The sequence below is a fragment of the Marmota monax genome, unplaced genomic scaffold (genome assembly GCF_021218885.2).
Source record: "Marmota monax isolate L192 unplaced genomic scaffold, Marmota_monax_Labrador192_F-V1.1 WCK01_AAM20220418_F8-fsc00083, whole genome shotgun sequence".
Classification (NCBI taxonomy): Eukaryota; Metazoa; Chordata; class Mammalia; order Rodentia; family Sciuridae; genus Marmota; species Marmota monax.
Window position 1 is genome coordinate 7,414,517 of NW_026692848.1, and position 16,824 is coordinate 7,431,340.

Sequence of the window (16,824 nt, forward strand, 5' to 3'; positions counted from 1 at the left end):
GAGACACCAGGAGGAAGTCACCTCCGCAGACACACTTCACTCTTCCGACAAATCTTGCCGTGCCCCAGCTGCCTGCCCTCTAAGTCGGCCCTGCTGGGCCTCATCTCCAAGAACAGCCCACACCCTAGACAGTCTCACAGGTCTAGAGGGCAGCAGGAAGTCAGGGTGGGGGTGTGGGGGTGTCATTGTTTTTAATGAAGACACTTCTGTGTGTAAAGTCTTCCTCCAGGTGTTGCCAAGAGGATTCCAAGACACATTAGACGGATGCTTTTAATACACATTTGAAAAATATTATGAGAAGCCTACGATTTACACACTTGTTACCAGTGAACCACATCATCTTGAGGGTCGGAAAGTGCTGACACAGCGAGGCCTTGCTGGAGGGAGGCTGGGATGAAGCACTGTGTTCTGTACGTTCTCTTCACCCAAAACTAGAAAGACGGGCCTTTTTTGGCCAAGGGCAAAGCTGTAGATTTCCATTCTCCCCTCTATCCTACATACTTTTTCCCCTGCACCGAGGACAAGACCCAGGGCTCACCCACACCAGGCAAGTGCTCCACCACTGAGCTACGCCTCAGCCTTGTCCATCCTCAACAGCCAGCCAGCGTGCTCACGCTTGGTCCAGTTCCCCTGGTCTCTCGGCCTGCAGCCTGTGGCCATGGCTTATCTCAGCTGGATCAGACTGTGAATGTTTTTCATACAACCACCTGCATTTCTTCAGACCTCCAGGTCCCAGGAGGAACTTTCCTGGGGACTGGCTTATACGTTGTCTTTTGGGTTGTCTCACAGGTCAATAAAATTTAAATGGAAGTTTTTGTGTCCTCCACTCCAAGATCACTCACTGCACAGCATCGAGGAGCACAAAACCTGTGGTAAGGTGAGCTCTTTTTGGTGGGTTCACTAAGCTATCTCACAGAGGCAATTTGGTTCACCTTCTAGAATCACCAACAAAAACCCAAACCTAGAGTATCTTGGAGTCACATGTTCCTGGAATACAGGAGACAGAAACGTCTTCCTAATGTGGTCACAGTGCTTCTGGACTCCACAAGACGATCATGTTCTCCTCCATCACACATATTTAAGCATAACTGGGATACAATTTGCTGGAAGAGCCGCCATGTTTAAAATCCAGTTCCTGCCAAATAATCTACACTGAAATGCTCTTGCCCACATGGAAACCCACAATTGCCAAGGCATTTTCTTCCAGAGTGTGAATAAAGCAATAGTTATTCTAGAAAAAAAAATGCTACAGAGGTCTTTTAATAGCAATATTTAAATTCTCTTGGATCTTCAAATACTTTAGGTGATTAAGTGCTTGATACCCACTGAACCAGCAGTTCTCACTAGAAATGGATGAATAGGTAAAAGATAACCAGGGCTTCACAGGGTTAAAAAAGCAAGACAAAGTATGGCAGAGCCCACTCAGACCATTCTATAGGATTGATATTAATTGGGGGGCAGCAAGTCTGAGGGAAAATACAGAGAAGTCAAGACCTTTGAGACACGTCTGCCTTTTCTTCTCAGAGCCAGCTCCCTCTCAGGTGCCCTTGAGTTCCGACGCTTGGACCTGAAGGTAAATTGTGTTTTCTTTGGGCTTCGCTTTCCTGTGGCAACCAGAAATGAAAATTAAAAGTCAAAATTAAGAAGCAGTCAACATCTCTATTAGGGTTGCAAAGCTGTGTGCAGAGTATCTCAAACATACAGAGAGACCCAGGAGAGCAAGCGACGAGGAAAATGGGTTGACAAAGGAGCCAGGGCCAGGTCTGGCTTGTGGCCTGCTTGTGTCAGGTTTGTGAGTGGAGGTTTCTTATTATTATTATGTTTAAATTGGTGGAAAAAATCAAAATGAAAATATTTTGTGGCACTTGTAAATGAAATTCAAATTTCCACGTCCGTAGATAAACCTGTATTAGAAACCAGACTCACCCACTTAGGTAGCTGTTGTCTAGGCTGCTTTCTGCTATGGGGACAGAACTGAGTCACAGCAATAGATGCCCAGGCCTGCGGGATTCACCTGCCCGTTCAGGGGAATTTGGCAGCCCCCTGGGGTGGACGCCCATGGAGCTGCTGCCTACCACAGGCACCTAATAGTCAACACTCCATCTTGGATCTGGAGGCTTTGGGGGGGGGGGCTGTCATTAATCCTTCATCTGTAGAAGGAGTCTGCAAAAAAACAGCAGGTGCTGAGCAGGGCTTGGGAGGATGAGGAGGACGCACCAAGTGCTTCCACTGAGCTGGGCAGGCAGTAGCACTCCACAAAGGTCAGTTAGGGCCACCACTGCACTCATCCCTGATGTCTCCCCAAAGCAGGGACATAGGAGTCACAGAAGTGATCACTCTGTCAATGGATTGGAACTGCGTATGGAGTTATATAGAGGAGACGACAAACAATGAAATTGGGGTATTATGAAACGGGAAGAGCACTGTGGAGAGCAGAGGAGGTGTGGATGGGGGCTCGGGCCAGAGCACCTGGTCTCCCTGGAGGGCAGGTGCAACCATGGCAATGGAGTGAGTATTGAACACAGCACCCTAGGAGAGGACCAGGGGCCTGTCAACAAGATAGAAAGCAATACAGTAAAACCAACAATACAACATTCCTACCACCTGGACCCAAGAGAAGGACATCATCGGCCACTGGAGGAAGCGTGTGTTGGTTCAGAGAGCACCTGTCTGCGCGGGCATCACCGGCAGAGCTTATTCAAACAGCTGCCAGGGCCCCACTTTCATTACCTAAGTCAAGAACATTGGCGAACATTCTTGTTTATTGAATGTTTATGTTTAGGGCTAAGCATAGTGGGGTATCTAATCCCAGTTTGGATCTTAGCTATCGTGAATTCAGAAAATTTAAGATTACTTTCGTATTTGATTTTCATTATTATCAAGACTTTTTACGGTTTAATATTATTTTAATCTTATCTGATTAGTCTCTTAATCACGCTTTATGCCGTGTTTCATTAACTAGAGTTAATCGTATGACCGCGGTGGCTGGCACGAAATTTACCAACTCTTAATTTAGCTTAACTTAGTCAAACTTTCATTTATAGGCTTAATTTTAATTACTGCTGTCTCCTGTGGGGGTGTGGTGGAGCAAGGCGTTATGAGCTACCAGGATTAGTGAACTTGATGCCTGCACCTTTTGATCAGTTAATAGATATAGAGGGCATTCTCACTGGGACAGGGATGCTTGCATGTATAAGTTAGCTAGAAGCTAATGAAAAGGCCAGGACCAAACCTATGTGTTTATGGGGTATAAATACCCATCTAAGCATTTTCAGTGCTTTGCTTTATTAAATTAAGCTACATTAACATATGAATTTTGGGGAGATATGCTTATATAAGATTTGGTAAACAGAGTTATATGTAAGTATTATTAGTGTAAGTATAATATAGTATAATTATATAAGGAGATTTAATCAAATTTTATTTATAAGTTTAATCTACTGAGAAAGAAGTTAATAAAATTTAAAGCAGGTAAGAAGATTTAAATAGGTTTGGAGAAAAAGATAATTGGTTAAACGTTTATTTTTGCATTTGGATCTACTATGGAATTTCTGTTTAAACTTTTTTTTTTTGTCTATCGAGCATTAAGCCCGACTATGGCAGATAGTAGTTATGTAAAGCGAGAATATTGACTAATAAGTCCAGCTACAATTGAATTGAATGGAACGAGGCCTCTGACGGCCAATGGTGAGTCCCTGCATCCCCCCCAAAATAAAACCACTAAAGGCATGACAGTGCAGTTATGTTGGGTCACGGGCTAGAATGGAACTAATCCATCGTGATGTCTTATTTAAGGGGAACGAGTGGGCGATTATGCGATTTATGGCCCTGAGGTAGGAACCAGATGCCAGATAAAGTACATAATTAGCTACCCCCAAGTTAAATGGGATCAGAGCAAGAAGAGGGACACGACGTGGGTGAGTAGATGGTTTCATGGAGGATGGTAGATTATGAGACCAAAGTTGGTAGGGGATAGTCATTTGGAGCGAGAAAGGTTTATGACTTAATGTGGTATGTACCGCCAGTGATATTAATGTACTATGTACTTTGAACAGGGATTATTTGAGTGACCACAGTCGTATTGGCAAGCATTTAATGTGAAGTTATAAGGTACTGTATTATGTACTATGTTAGTATTATGAACGTGCTTATATGCATGGTGGGAGTATTATTAATGTTGATTAAACATATAATGTCCTATGTACATGGATTAGTAATGTCTTAACGGGGAAAAGCATTAAATGCACGATTTACATAGGAGAATGGATCATTGAATAAAAGTTGATAGTGACATAGAAGTCAAAATTTAAGCAACTGGTCGAGTGCAGGGAATAGTTTAAGTAAGGAATGTCAGCTTTGGGAGTTGAAGGTGGAAAGTATATTTTCTTCCCTGATACACTGCTCTAAGAAGCTTATAACTTCATTTTTGGTTTACAAGACCAAGGTAATATTTATACTATTAGGGCTCTTCATTTAAGAAGTTTATTTTCGATTAGGCTAACGGTTGGTAAAATTAAGAGAATAATAGCGAAGTATAGAATTGATGCTAGTTGGCCAATGATAATATATGGGTATTCAACAGGTTGTCCTCCGATTCAGGTCAGTGTAAATAGGTCTGCTACTAGGATTCAAAATATACATTGACTTAATGGTCGAAATATTATGCTACGTTGTTTAGATAAATGGAGTAGTGGAAAGAGTATTAAAATAAGAATTGAGAAGACTAAGGCTAAAACACCTCCTAGTTTATTGGGAATAGATCAGAGAATAGCGTAGGCAAATAAGAAGTATCATTCTGGTTTAATATGAGGTGGTGTACTTAAGGGATTTGCAGGTGTATAATTATCAGGATCTCCTAGAAGGTCGGGCGAAAATAAAACTAGGGCTATTAAAATTAAAATAAGGAGAAGAACTCCGAGGATATCCTTGATAGTGTAGTATGGGTGAAAGGGGATTTTATCTGAGTCAGAAATAAGGCCTGAAGGGTTGTTTGATCCAGTTTCATGGAGGAAAAGGAGATGAACTATGACTAGGGCTGCAATGATAAATGGAAGAACAAAGTGGAATGCGAAGAATCGTGTTAGAGTGGCTTTGTCTACTGAGAATCCACCTCAGATTCATTCAACTAAGGTTGTACCAATGTATGGAATAGCAGATAAAAGATTGGTAATTACGGTTGCTCCTCAGAATGATATTTGACCTCAGGGGAGAACATAGCCTATAAAAGCTGTAGCTATTACTGCAAATAGGAGAATAACTCCAATGTTTCATGTTTCAAAGTAGGTGTATGAGCCATAGTATATCCCTCGGCCTACATGAAGGAAGAGGCAGATAAAAAATATTGATGCACCGTTAGCATGTATATAGCGGATAAGTCAACCGTAATTTACGTCTCGACAGATGTGGGTAACTGATGAGAAGGCTGTTATGGTATCGGATGTGTAGTGTATTGCTAGAAATAATCCGGTAAGGATTTGGATAGCTAGGCAGAGGCCTAGTAGAGATCCAAAGTTTCATCATGTTGAAATATTAGAGGGCGCAGGTAAATCAATAAAGGAGTGATTAATAATTTTAATTAGAGAATGGGTTTTGCGGGTGTTTGTCATTAGTGTTTTTATAGTTGAATAACAACGATGATTTTTCATGTCATTGGTCATGGTTAGATTCCATGTAAAAATAATGACATATATTACGTACTTGTTAAGTATACTTTTTGTTTTAGGCCTCGTGGGATTTTCTTCAAAGCCTTCTCCTATTTATGGAGGTTTAGGGTTGATTGTTAGTGGGGGAATTGGATGTGGGGTTGTGTTATATTTTGGGGGGTCTTTTTTAGGTTTAATAGTATTTTTAATTTACTTAGGAGGGATGTTGGTGGTATTTGGTTTTACTACGGCTATAGCAACGGAGGAGTACCCAGAGACATGAGGGTCAAATGTAGTCATTTGAGGGGTTTTGTTGCTGGGATTTTTAGCAGAGTTCTTAATTATTATACTTATAATTTTATATGATGAGGTAGAAATTGTAGTTGAGTTTAAGGATTCGGAGAATTGAATAATATTTGAAGGGGATGAGTTGGGATTAATTCGTGAAGATTCAATAGGGGTGGCGGCTATGTATAGTTATGGAAGTTGATTAATGGTTGTAGCTGGTTGATCATTGTTTGTTAGTATTTTTATTGTGATTGAAATTACACGTGGAAATAGAATATGGTTATGATTGCTAGGAGTGTTGAAGTCAAAAATGATAAGAAATATAGTTTGATGAGGCCTTTTTGGTTAGAGGTTATAGTAGAGGCTATTGAATGAAGATTAGCGGTAAATTTAGGGATAGTTTTTTCTAGTCAGATTAGGTCTAGAAGGGTTGATGATAATTTTTGGCTTATAATAAGGTTGAGATGGGGGTTAAGTCGGTGAATAATAGAGGAAAATAGCCTAGTAAGGTTGAAAATTTTGATGTGCTTGAGTATATTTTGGTTTGAAGATAAAGAGTTATTGAGTTTAGTTCTATAGCAATAACAAACCCTAAGATGGTTACTAATAGTGCTGTAAGTTTTAGGTAAATAGGTATGGTTAGGACTGGAATATTTATAGGTGGAATATTGTATGAAAGGATAAATCCTGCAATAATGCTGCCAATAAGAAGGCGTTTAATTGAATTAAGCAGTTGAGGGTTATTCTCGTTAACTGAGGTTAGTGTAGAAAATCGAGGTTGTCCTATTAGGGCATAGAAGATAATTCGTGTACTGTAGACAGCGGTTAGGGAGGTGGCAAGGAGAGTAATAGTTAGGGCTCAGGCGTTGGTATACGACGTGTTAGCAGATTCAATAATTAGGTCTTTAGAGTAGAATCCAGTTAGGAAGGGAGTTCCTGTTAGTGCTAGGCTGCCAACAATAAGTGAAGATGAGGTAAATGGAAGGGCTTTAAATAAACCTCCTATTTTTCGAATGTCTTGTTCGTCGTTCAGGTTATGAATAATTGATCCTGAACATATGAATAATATAGCTTTGAAGAATGCATGTGTGCAAATATGAAGAAATGCTAAGTGAGGTTGATTAATTCCAATAGTTACTATTATTAATCCCAATTGACTTGAAGTAGAGAATGCGATGATTTTTTAAATGTCATTTTGGGTTAGAGCACAGATAGCGGTGAATAGGGTGGTAATAGCTCCTAGACAGAGAGTAAGTGTTTGAATAGTCTGATTATGTTCTATTAGTGGGTAGAAGCGGATAAGGAGGAAAACTCCTGCTACTACTATTGTGCTGGAGTGAAGTAAAGCTGATACAGGGGATGGACCTTCCATGGCAGAAGGTAATCAAGGATGAAGGCCGAATTGGGCAGATTTTCCTGTGGCGGCTAAGAGTAGTCCTAGTAGGGGGAACATGTTTGCATGTTTGCAACTTCCCTTGTGATTCTTCTGCATCCAAAGTTTTGAGAATCATTGAAGAAATCATACAATTTGCAAGAAAAGTGGAGAAAATCTGAGATGTAATGAACATCCAGTAAGATAAGGCAATAGATCAATCACAGTCACTGACCTCAGCTACTGAATTTCTGCGGCAGCCCTCTAAGTTAGGGACGGACGATGTGGTATATTACAGGGAAGGAAATTCAGGCTCTGAAGGGCTCAGTGACATTCCCAAAGTCTCAGGACCATGTCGGATTTAGGCCCAGGTCCTTATGACTCCAGGGGCCACTCTCTACTGCACAGGGACCGTGTCTGGCTACAAAATCCTTGGAACTGAGCCTGGAAATGGGCCTGAGAGATTGACTGCTTCACTGGAGACTTTTGCTTTCTTTTCCTTCTCTCCTTCCTTCTTTTCTTTCTTTCTTTTTTTAAAGAGCTTTAAGAATAGAATCTGAAACTCTACGAAAGCACACTCCATTACGAGAATCAAGACTTCAAGCCATTTTTTTGTATGAGAATTCACACCCTATATGAGTCAAATGTATGATATGTCAAGATCATTGTATTATCTTGAGCAACTAATGAAAAAAAAAAAGAAAAATCACTAAAGAATCTGAACCAGATGCTGGGGTTGTGGCTCAGGGGTAGAGCACTCGCATGTGAGGCCCTGGGTTCGATCCTCAGCACCACATAAAAATAAATAAATTAAATAAAGGCATTGTGTCCATCTACAACTAAAAAAAATATTTAAAAAAAGAAAGAAAGAAAACTAGGGATGGAACCACCATTTGACCCAGCTATCTCTCTCCTCTGTCTATATCCAAAGGACTTAAAAACAGCATAGTATAGTAACGAAGCCACCTCAATTTCATAGCAGCTCAATTCATAGTAGCTAAACTGTGGAAGCAACTTAGATACCCTCCAATAGATGAATGGATAAAGAAACTGTGGTATATTTTCAGAATGGATTATTGCTTGGCATTAAAAGAGAATAAAATCATGGCATTTGCAGGTAAATGGATGAATATCATGCTGAGTGTATTAAGCTAATCCCCAAATCCAAAAGCCGAATGTTCTCTCTGACAAGTGGATGTGATCCATAATGGGGTGGGGGTGGGGAGAATGGAGGAATTTGATCCGGCCAAGGGGAGGGCGGGAAGGGGAGAGGGCATGGAGGTAGGAAAGACAGTGGAATGAGACAGACATCATCACCCTAGGTCCATCTCTGACTGCACATGTGCTGCGATTCTACATGGTGTACAACCAGAGAAATGAATAGTTAGTTGTGCTCCGTTTGTGCACAGCAAATCAAAAAGCTATCTGCTGTCATGTGTAACTGATTAGAGCTAATAAAAAATAAATTTTAAAGAAAAGATGGAAGAAAGAGAGTGTGTGGAGTGATACTGTGACCCTTCTAGAGGGCAGGGCTAACATCTCCCCACCCCAGCACCCCGGACTTCACCTCTGGAGGTTCTCAGCATCTTGGATGGTCTCAGGCAAAGCAACGCCCTTGGTCTCGGGAAGAAGCAGCGTCACGCCTCCGGCCGTCAGGCCCAACACCCCTTCAATGAGACAGATCGCAAGAGGAGGGTTAGAGCACAGACATCTCCACCTCCAGAAAGGTTCACAGCCAACCAAAGAGACGTCTAGGCAATGGGGAGAGGAGGGGAGAGACCCGGCTTATTGTCAAAACCTTGTCAGGGACATTTAGGAAAGAAAAGGATGGGGTAGTGGGGGAAGGCAAGAGGAAGGAAAGGAAAGGTGCCTGTGTACCTCCACAAAAGAGGGGAGCTCCATAGTAACTGATGTCAAGGGTTAGCGGGGAATGTTGAGCCGCGTGCCTCAAGAAGAATGTGAGACTCAATGCTGACGGCTGTGATAGAAGATAGACAGATAGATAGATCTATAGATAGATAGATAGAGAAATAGATAGATCTACAGATATATAGATAGATCTATAGATAGAGAGATAGATAGATCTACAGATATATAGATAGAGAGATAGATAGATAGATAGATCTATAGATAGAGAAATAGATCTATAGATAGATAGATAGATAGATAGATAGATAGATCTATAGACAGATAGATAGAGAAATAGATAGATCTACAGATATATAGATAGATCTATAGATAGAGAGATAGATAGATAGATAGATAGATAGATCTATAGATAGAGAAATAGATCTATAGATAGATAGATAGATAGATAGATCTATAGACAGATAGATCTATAGATAGATAGATAGATAGACCTATAGATAGATAGATAGATAGATAGACCTATAGATAGAGCTATAGATAGATCTATAGATAGATAGATCTATAGATAGATAGATAGATCTATAGATAGAGAGATAGATAGATAGATCTATAGATAGATAGATCTATAGATAGAGAGATAGATAGATCTATAGATAGAGAGATAGATAGATAGATAGATCTATAGATAGAGAGATAGATAGATCTATAGATAGAGAGATAGATAGATAGATAGATCTATAGATAGAGAGATAGATAGATCTATAGATAGAGAGATAGATAGATAGATAGATCTATAGATAGAGAGATAGATAGATAGATAGATCTATAGATAGAGAGATAGATAGATAGATCTATAGATAGATAGATAGATGATAGATAGATAGATAGATAGATAGATCTGTAGATAGATAGATAGATGATAGATAGGTAGATAGATAGATCTGTAGATAGATAGAGAGATAGATAGATGATAGATAGATAGATCTGTAGATAGATAGATAGATGATAGATAGGTAGATAGATAGATCTGTAGATAGATAGATAGATAGATGATAGATAGATAGATCTGTAGATAGATAGATAGATGATAGATAGATAGATAGATAGATCTATAGATAGAGAGATAGATAGATAGATAGATCTATAGATAGAGAGATAGATAGATAGATAGATCTATAGATAGAGAGATAGAGAGATAGATAGATCTATAGATAGAGATAGAGAGATAGATAGATCTATAGATAGAGAGATAGATAGATAGATCTATAGACAGATAGAGAGATAGATAGATGATAGACAGGTAGATAGATCTATAGATAGAGAGATAGATAGATGATAGATAGGTAGATAGGTAGATCTGTAGATAGACAGGTATGGGTATAGAGCATAACACACATATGTATAATTACTTTCTCCTCCCTCCCCTCCTCTCTCCCCCTTCCTCTCCCTTCTATCCTCCCTCCCCCTCTCCTCCTCCCACCCCTCCTCTCCCCCTCTCCTCCTCCCACCCCTCCTCTCCCCCTTGCTATCACCTGTGCATGGCAGGTCTCTGCCCAAGAACAGCCGTTTTGCTGTCTACCAACCAGGTAAGCAGGTCTTGGAGGGCCCAAGCTCAAGGCTGGGGGAAGAAGGAGTAGCTCCCTCCTCTTTCACTATCCAACTTTATCAGCAGTAAAGCCGATATGGCACTTTGATTCCCACTTGTCTCACGTCCTGCCTCCATTTCTTAGCTCCAGAAGGAGAAGGGGGTGAGTTCAGCACCTTCAGACCTCCCGCGCTCACAGTAAATGCAGCCAGTTAGCCATTGAAGGCACAGGAAGCAGGAGGCTGTTCAAAGGCCAGTTGAATCTTGCCCTGGAATGAATGACTGGATTTGGGAGCCATTGGATATAAATCTCTGGCCATTTCCTAGAAATTGTATCTTCTCTTTCCCCAGAGACAGCTGAAGAGGGTGCTCCATCCTCACAGGGTCGGGGAGCAGTCGAGGACCACACTGTGCCCCGCAGGCTGCAAAGGAGGGGGCGCAGGCTCATGAGGTCTTACCAAACAGAACAAGGGGCAGGGCTTGCCAAATCTCCATCAGCCTGAAGACCATGAAGGGAGTGAAGATCCCACCCACGTCACACAGGGCGGAGCACACCATCACCCCAAGGTTCCTGAGGAAGCAGAGAATCCAGAGATCACATCCTGTGATTTGGTTTTCCAAGATCCCGTCTTTCTTATCCTAGAGCCAACGGAAGTGCCAACTCCTGTGGCCACCGGGACAGCGCGCAGCACACCTCGGGCCAACTGCGAGGACCAGGAGGAGCCTGTGGACCACCACGTCAGACTGAGAGGGGGTGGGTGTCAGACCAGGGTGGAAAGGGGGAGGGCCATGCCCTGCCCGCCGGCCTCTTCTCAGTTCCACACCAGACACCAGCTCTCAGGCGCGTCACCCGTGAAGAATCGATCGAGGCCTGATGAAGGTCACGAGCCCATGTGCTCCCTGCTCCAACCCTCAGTTCGACACCCTCCTGTCCAGGACCAAGACCTGTTGTCACTGGGAGGTGAAGACACATCTGTGGGTGACTAGGTCTAAAGGATTTAGGCTCATGTCAGCCCTGGTGCCTGGGAGTGGCGCACATTGGTTAGGGGTGTGTGTGTGTGTGTGTCTGTGTGTGTCTGTGTGTGTGTGTGTGTGTGTGTGTCTGTGTGTGTGTCTGTGTCTGTGTGTGTGTCTGTGTGTGTGTCTGTGTGTGTGTCTGTGTGTGTGTGTCTGTGTGTGTGTCTGTGTGTGTTTGTGTGTCTGTGTGTGTGTTTGTGTGTGTCTGTGTGTGTGTGTCTGTGTGTGTGTGTGAACACATATTAACGTGTATTAATATCAAAAACATTAACTTGTATAAGCACTAGGCCTTCTGAATTCTGCACGTTTTCATTTTATTCTGTAACTCTGCGTGCGTCTTGTCCTCCTGTATCTATTCTCCTTTGTGCTGCTGTCAAGCTGGCTTTCATTTATTAAATGCTTTAATTTTTTCATTTCTTTACTCTCTGAGTGGCTTCAGTGTCTTCTGTTATCTTGCCATCTAATCTCCCAGGAATGTACACATTTGCTTTAAGCTCTTACTTTATAGAGATGACTGACTCATTATTATTTTGCATTTTATGGTAGCAGATCTGTTTACAATTTTCATCTGCTTTGTGACAATATTCTTTTGGCCACACTCTGGGATAGGAGAGATTTTCTTTTTGATCAGGCTTGTATCTGAAACCTCTGAAACTGTGAGCCAAATAAACCTTTTCTCTTATTAAGTTGATTATCTCAGGTATTTTATTACAGTAACACAAAGCTGACTGATACAGCATTTTTGACAGATTATATTCTGACTCAATCCCCTGGGACTGGTGGCCATAACAATGGAATTATTTGTCCCAAAGTTTTTAGACTCTGGACTCAGAACTGCCAGTGTAGGTTTTCTGTTTAGTTTGTCTTCATCTCTGTCCTCAGTCCAAGCAACACTGTACAAATGAGAGTCTCGGACATGGCCTTTTGATACAGGAACAGGCAGAAAAAAGAATGACGAACTCAGAGTCATCACTCAAGGACTCAGAGAACTGTGAAGGTGTAAGATGAGGTTGGGATCTGGAATTTTCTTAGAAGCCACTGATATGTTCACAATGGGAAAGGAGCAATTTATGCAAAGGAAAAAAGCTCAAGATAATAAACTGAATTCTAACACAAGTCAGGTTAAGATAATGGCAGCTCTTAAAACATCAAATAAAATGGCTACTTTTACAATTAAAATGATCTTCATTTAAAACCAAGTCCTGTGAGATACAGACGGCAATAATTCCATGCAAAGGTGCTTGGCGTTACTAGGGAGTAGGAAAAAGGAGGGCCACAATAACACCCCACCTCCCAGAGTGGCTTAACACCGACTTGCCAAACACCCGTGAGGACGCAGAGCAACTGGACGTCTCACACGCGGCCTGCGGGAGTGCGAGCTGGGGCACCCCCACAGATCACATGACCCAGCATCACACTCCTAAGTTTTACCCCACAGAAGTGAAAACATGTCCATCCAAACACCTGTGCACTGATATTCAGAGCAGCTATATCGTGATCACCCCAAACAGGAAGGAGTCCAAGTCCAACCATGACCAGGTGAATGAAGAGAGCAGGTCCAGGCACTGGTAAGCTACGCGGCAATAAAAAAGCCACAAGGCACGCTGATATTACTTTACAGTCTGGAAAAGGTGACATTAAAGGGACAGAAATCAGGTTAGCAGCTGCCAGGAGCTGGAGGTGGAGCGAGAAGGGAACTTACTGCAGAGGGGTGTGAAGAAACTCGGGGGATGCTGGAGATACTCTGTACTTTGTGGCAGTGTTTAAAAGATTAATTATCTATGCCATCAAAACTTGCTTTCAGAAAACATAAATTTGAGTCTCTGTATGCCCGACTTTAAAAAAAAAAAAGTTCTTCAGCACCAAAAGCGTAGGACCCAAAGTAAAAAGAGAGAAACTGGAGCTTATCCCATCCAGAGCTTCTGTTCATCAAAGGACACGATTAACTGAATAAAAAGGCGACCTAGAGAATGGAAGAAAATGTTTGGAAATCATACATTGGATCAGGCCCCAAGATCCAGAATATATAAAGAGCCACAATCAATCCCCAGTCTGATAAGGGGAAATCACTGCATCAGACTTTTCTCCAGAGAAGACACACAAACGGGCTTCAAGTGGGTGAAGAGATGTCCCACACCACTGATCACTGAAGAAATGGAGCGCATGGTGAGTCACCCCCTCAGCCCATCAGGTGGCCGCTATAAAGAAAAAGAAGATAGCCATTGGTGGGACCAGGGAGAAACTGAAGACCTGGGCCCCCGTGGTGGGACGTAAAACAGGCCAGTTGTCGTGAAGACAGGACGGAGGTCACCCGAAAACTAAAAAATAGGATTACCATGGATCCGCAGCCGGCTTTCATCAAAAGACCTGACAAGGTCAACTTGGAGGAGGGAAAGTTTACTGGGCTCACAGTTTCAGAGCTTCAGTCCGTGGCTGGCGGATTCCATGGCTCTGGGCCCGAGGAGGTAGCATCCCCTGGTAGAAGGGCGTGGCGGAGGAAAGCTGCTGAGCTCGGGCAGGCAGGCAGGAAGGAGGCCGAGAGGGAGGAGCCAGAACAAAACTCACCCCCTCCAAGGCATGCCAGCGTGACTACTTCCTCCACCAGGCCCCACTGCCCACAGTTACCAACCCCCTGTACGATCATCCCTTCAAGTTATTAATCATTCACCAACTGGATTAACCCACCACCCAGGTTACAGCTCTTGTAATCTGATATTTCAGACCTTCATGAACACAGGAGTGTCCGGGGGACATCATAGCTATACCATAATACCAGTGATTTCACATCTAGATAGGCATCCAAAAGAATTGAAAGTAGAGGGCTGGGACTGTGGCTCAGTGGTAGACCTGGTTCGATTCTCAGCACCACATAAAAATAAAGGCATTGTGTTGTGTCCATCTACAAAAAAGATTCATTCTCTCTCTCTCTCTCTCTCTCTCTCTCTCTCTCTCTCTCTCTCCTTTAAAAAAAAAAAAGAATTGAAAGTAGAGTCTCCAAGAGATATCTGTGCACTGATGTTCACACCAAACTGTGAGAGCAACCCAAGCTTCCACGGTCAGATGAATGGATGAACAAACATGTTCTGAACACAATGGAATATTACTCAGCCTTAAAAAGGAGAGAATTTGAGCATGTGCTACAACATGGATGACTCTCAAAGACATTATGCTAAGTAAAATAAGCCAGACACAAAAATATTGTACGATTCCACTTAGATGAAGTTCTTAGAGTAGTCAAAATCGTAGAAAGAAAGAAGAATGGTGGCTGCTAGGGGCTGGGAGGGAGGAATGGGGTGCTGTTTAATGGTACAGAGTTACTGTTTTGCAAGGTGGAAAGAGCTCTGGAGATTGACCACACAATGTCAGTGCCCCCGACGGCACCCGCCTGAACACTTTAAAAGGTTTACCATGGTCGATTTCATATTTCACTACATTTCTTGGACATTCCTCGGTTTAGAGAGCAGTAACATGTCTGAGTGGAGAAAGCACACGTGTCCAGGCCAGAAAGGCGTGGCCCTGCGCTCTCTAGCTGTGTGACCCTGGAAGTCCCTCTCCCTGTTCAAGCCTCAGCTTCTTGTGTAAAACTGAGGAGGAGGATGTTCAATAACAACTGTAAAGGCAGCCTAGGTCATGGGTGTGGAAAGGCTTGTCACTATTAGTCCAGCGTGTAACAGAGCAGCTGACATCCGCACCACCGCCTAGTGCTAAGGGGATACTTAAGCTCAGCAGCCCCGCGGCTTGCCCAGCGCGCCCTCCTCCATCCCAGAAGCCTCTGTTCTTGTGCCACCTGTTTACAGGGCCTGGCGTGCCCCCTGCCCTTAGTTGACTCCAGTGCCCACATTTCACATTCTCTCCCATAACCCGGAACCTTCTCTTTGACGCCCAACCCTACCTCTCTGAGCACCCATTCTTAGCAATACCCAATGTTCAACTTGACCGATCCTTGGGGGCGCTCGGGGAGACGTCCTGGAAACTTTGGTCCTCGTGAGCCTGGCTGGCAGGAGGTGTGACGATGTCCCCCCACCTTACGCACTCACCTGATGAAGGTGGGGTACAGCTCCGCGTTGACCAGACAGATCATCTGCAGCACAATGGTGATCCCCATTCGGCCCAGGCAAGCCACCACGATATTCAGCCAGTGCTGGTCTGCAGAGACAGAGGGACACCAGGGTGGCGCTCTCTTGCCACAGAGGGAAGGCGTGGAGGGCATCCTCTCTGACCCTTTCATTTTCAGACAAGTGCGCTGAGCTCGGGAGACTTCAGGACTTGATGGTGACGCCTCTGGGAAGACTCCATTCGTCCCCAGAGACAGGAATGAGTTTGGGGGCTCCGCTGTGCCTCCCGTCAGCAGGCCGACCTAGACAAGCTGTTGGCGTCCTTGGGGTGGATGCTAGCTGCACAGCTCACGGGTGGTTATGAGTCTTACAGGTAACGTGTCAAATTCCCCCTGTGACTGCGGAATTTAAAGGCTGAGGTTTGTCGATCCTAGAACAGCGCTGCTGCTAGCCATCCTGAAACATCCCAGCAGGTGAGTTAGCTCCCTCCAGGCTCAGCCCTGATGGAGTCCTCTATCTAGTGTTGCTTCCAACCTAAACAGCTTCCTGCCAGTCACAGGGAGGGTGATTAGGGAGTGAGCCCCAGACAGCTGCTGGAATCCCCATTCCCACTGGGGGTGACCACAGTAATGGGCGTCCCAGGAAGGAACACAGATCCCTAATCACCACTGACATTGTCACCGACATTACCCCCACACCAGAGTACAAGTGGCCCTGAGAAATACTGGCTCATGACAAGTCCCCTGAGGTCACAGATATTGCACCACGCTGGCCCCTGGCCCCAGACACTGGTGACGTAGGGAAGGCTCGGTTGGTGTCACTCAGTTGGCGTGAGCTTCCCAAGGAGCACGGAGGCTGCTCACTGCACACACAGCTCAGGGGCACTCTCGGGCCTCTGCTGCTCTCTGCCCCCCAGAAGCCAGGCTGAGCCTTGGGAAAGTCCACACCCGACCCAGCTTCTACAAAACAAGAGAAGAAGGAGATGGTCCCGGGGGG

General features: G+C 43.7%; 1 protein-coding gene and 1 long non-coding RNA gene across 3 annotated transcripts in view; one reads left to right on the forward strand and one right to left on the reverse strand.

Annotated features, from left to right (window-relative positions):
- Nucleotides 1-252: 252 nt before the first annotated feature.
- Nucleotides 253-16,824, reverse strand: part of LOC124095896 (solute carrier family 22 member 1) — a 30,267-nt gene continuing 13,695 nt past the window's right edge. For both annotated transcript variants that reach the window (XM_046449307.2, XM_046449309.2), the window contains exons 8-11: nucleotides 15,811-15,919; nucleotides 11,215-11,327; nucleotides 8,870-8,969; nucleotides 253-1,604 (exon numbers count right to left, since the gene is read on the reverse strand). In XM_046449307.2, coding sequence (XP_046305263.1) covers nucleotides 1,538-1,604; nucleotides 8,870-8,969; nucleotides 11,215-11,327; nucleotides 15,811-15,919 — 389 coding nt within the window. In that variant the 3' untranslated portion in view covers nucleotides 253-1,537. The remainder of the gene's footprint in view (nucleotides 1,605-8,869; nucleotides 8,970-11,214; nucleotides 11,328-15,810; nucleotides 15,920-16,824) is intronic.
- Nucleotides 10,713-12,186, forward strand: LOC131424361 (uncharacterized). The gene is made up of 2 exons (XR_009227234.1): nucleotides 10,713-10,757; nucleotides 11,400-12,186. It is a non-coding gene; the product is annotated as an uncharacterized LOC131424361 (long non-coding RNA).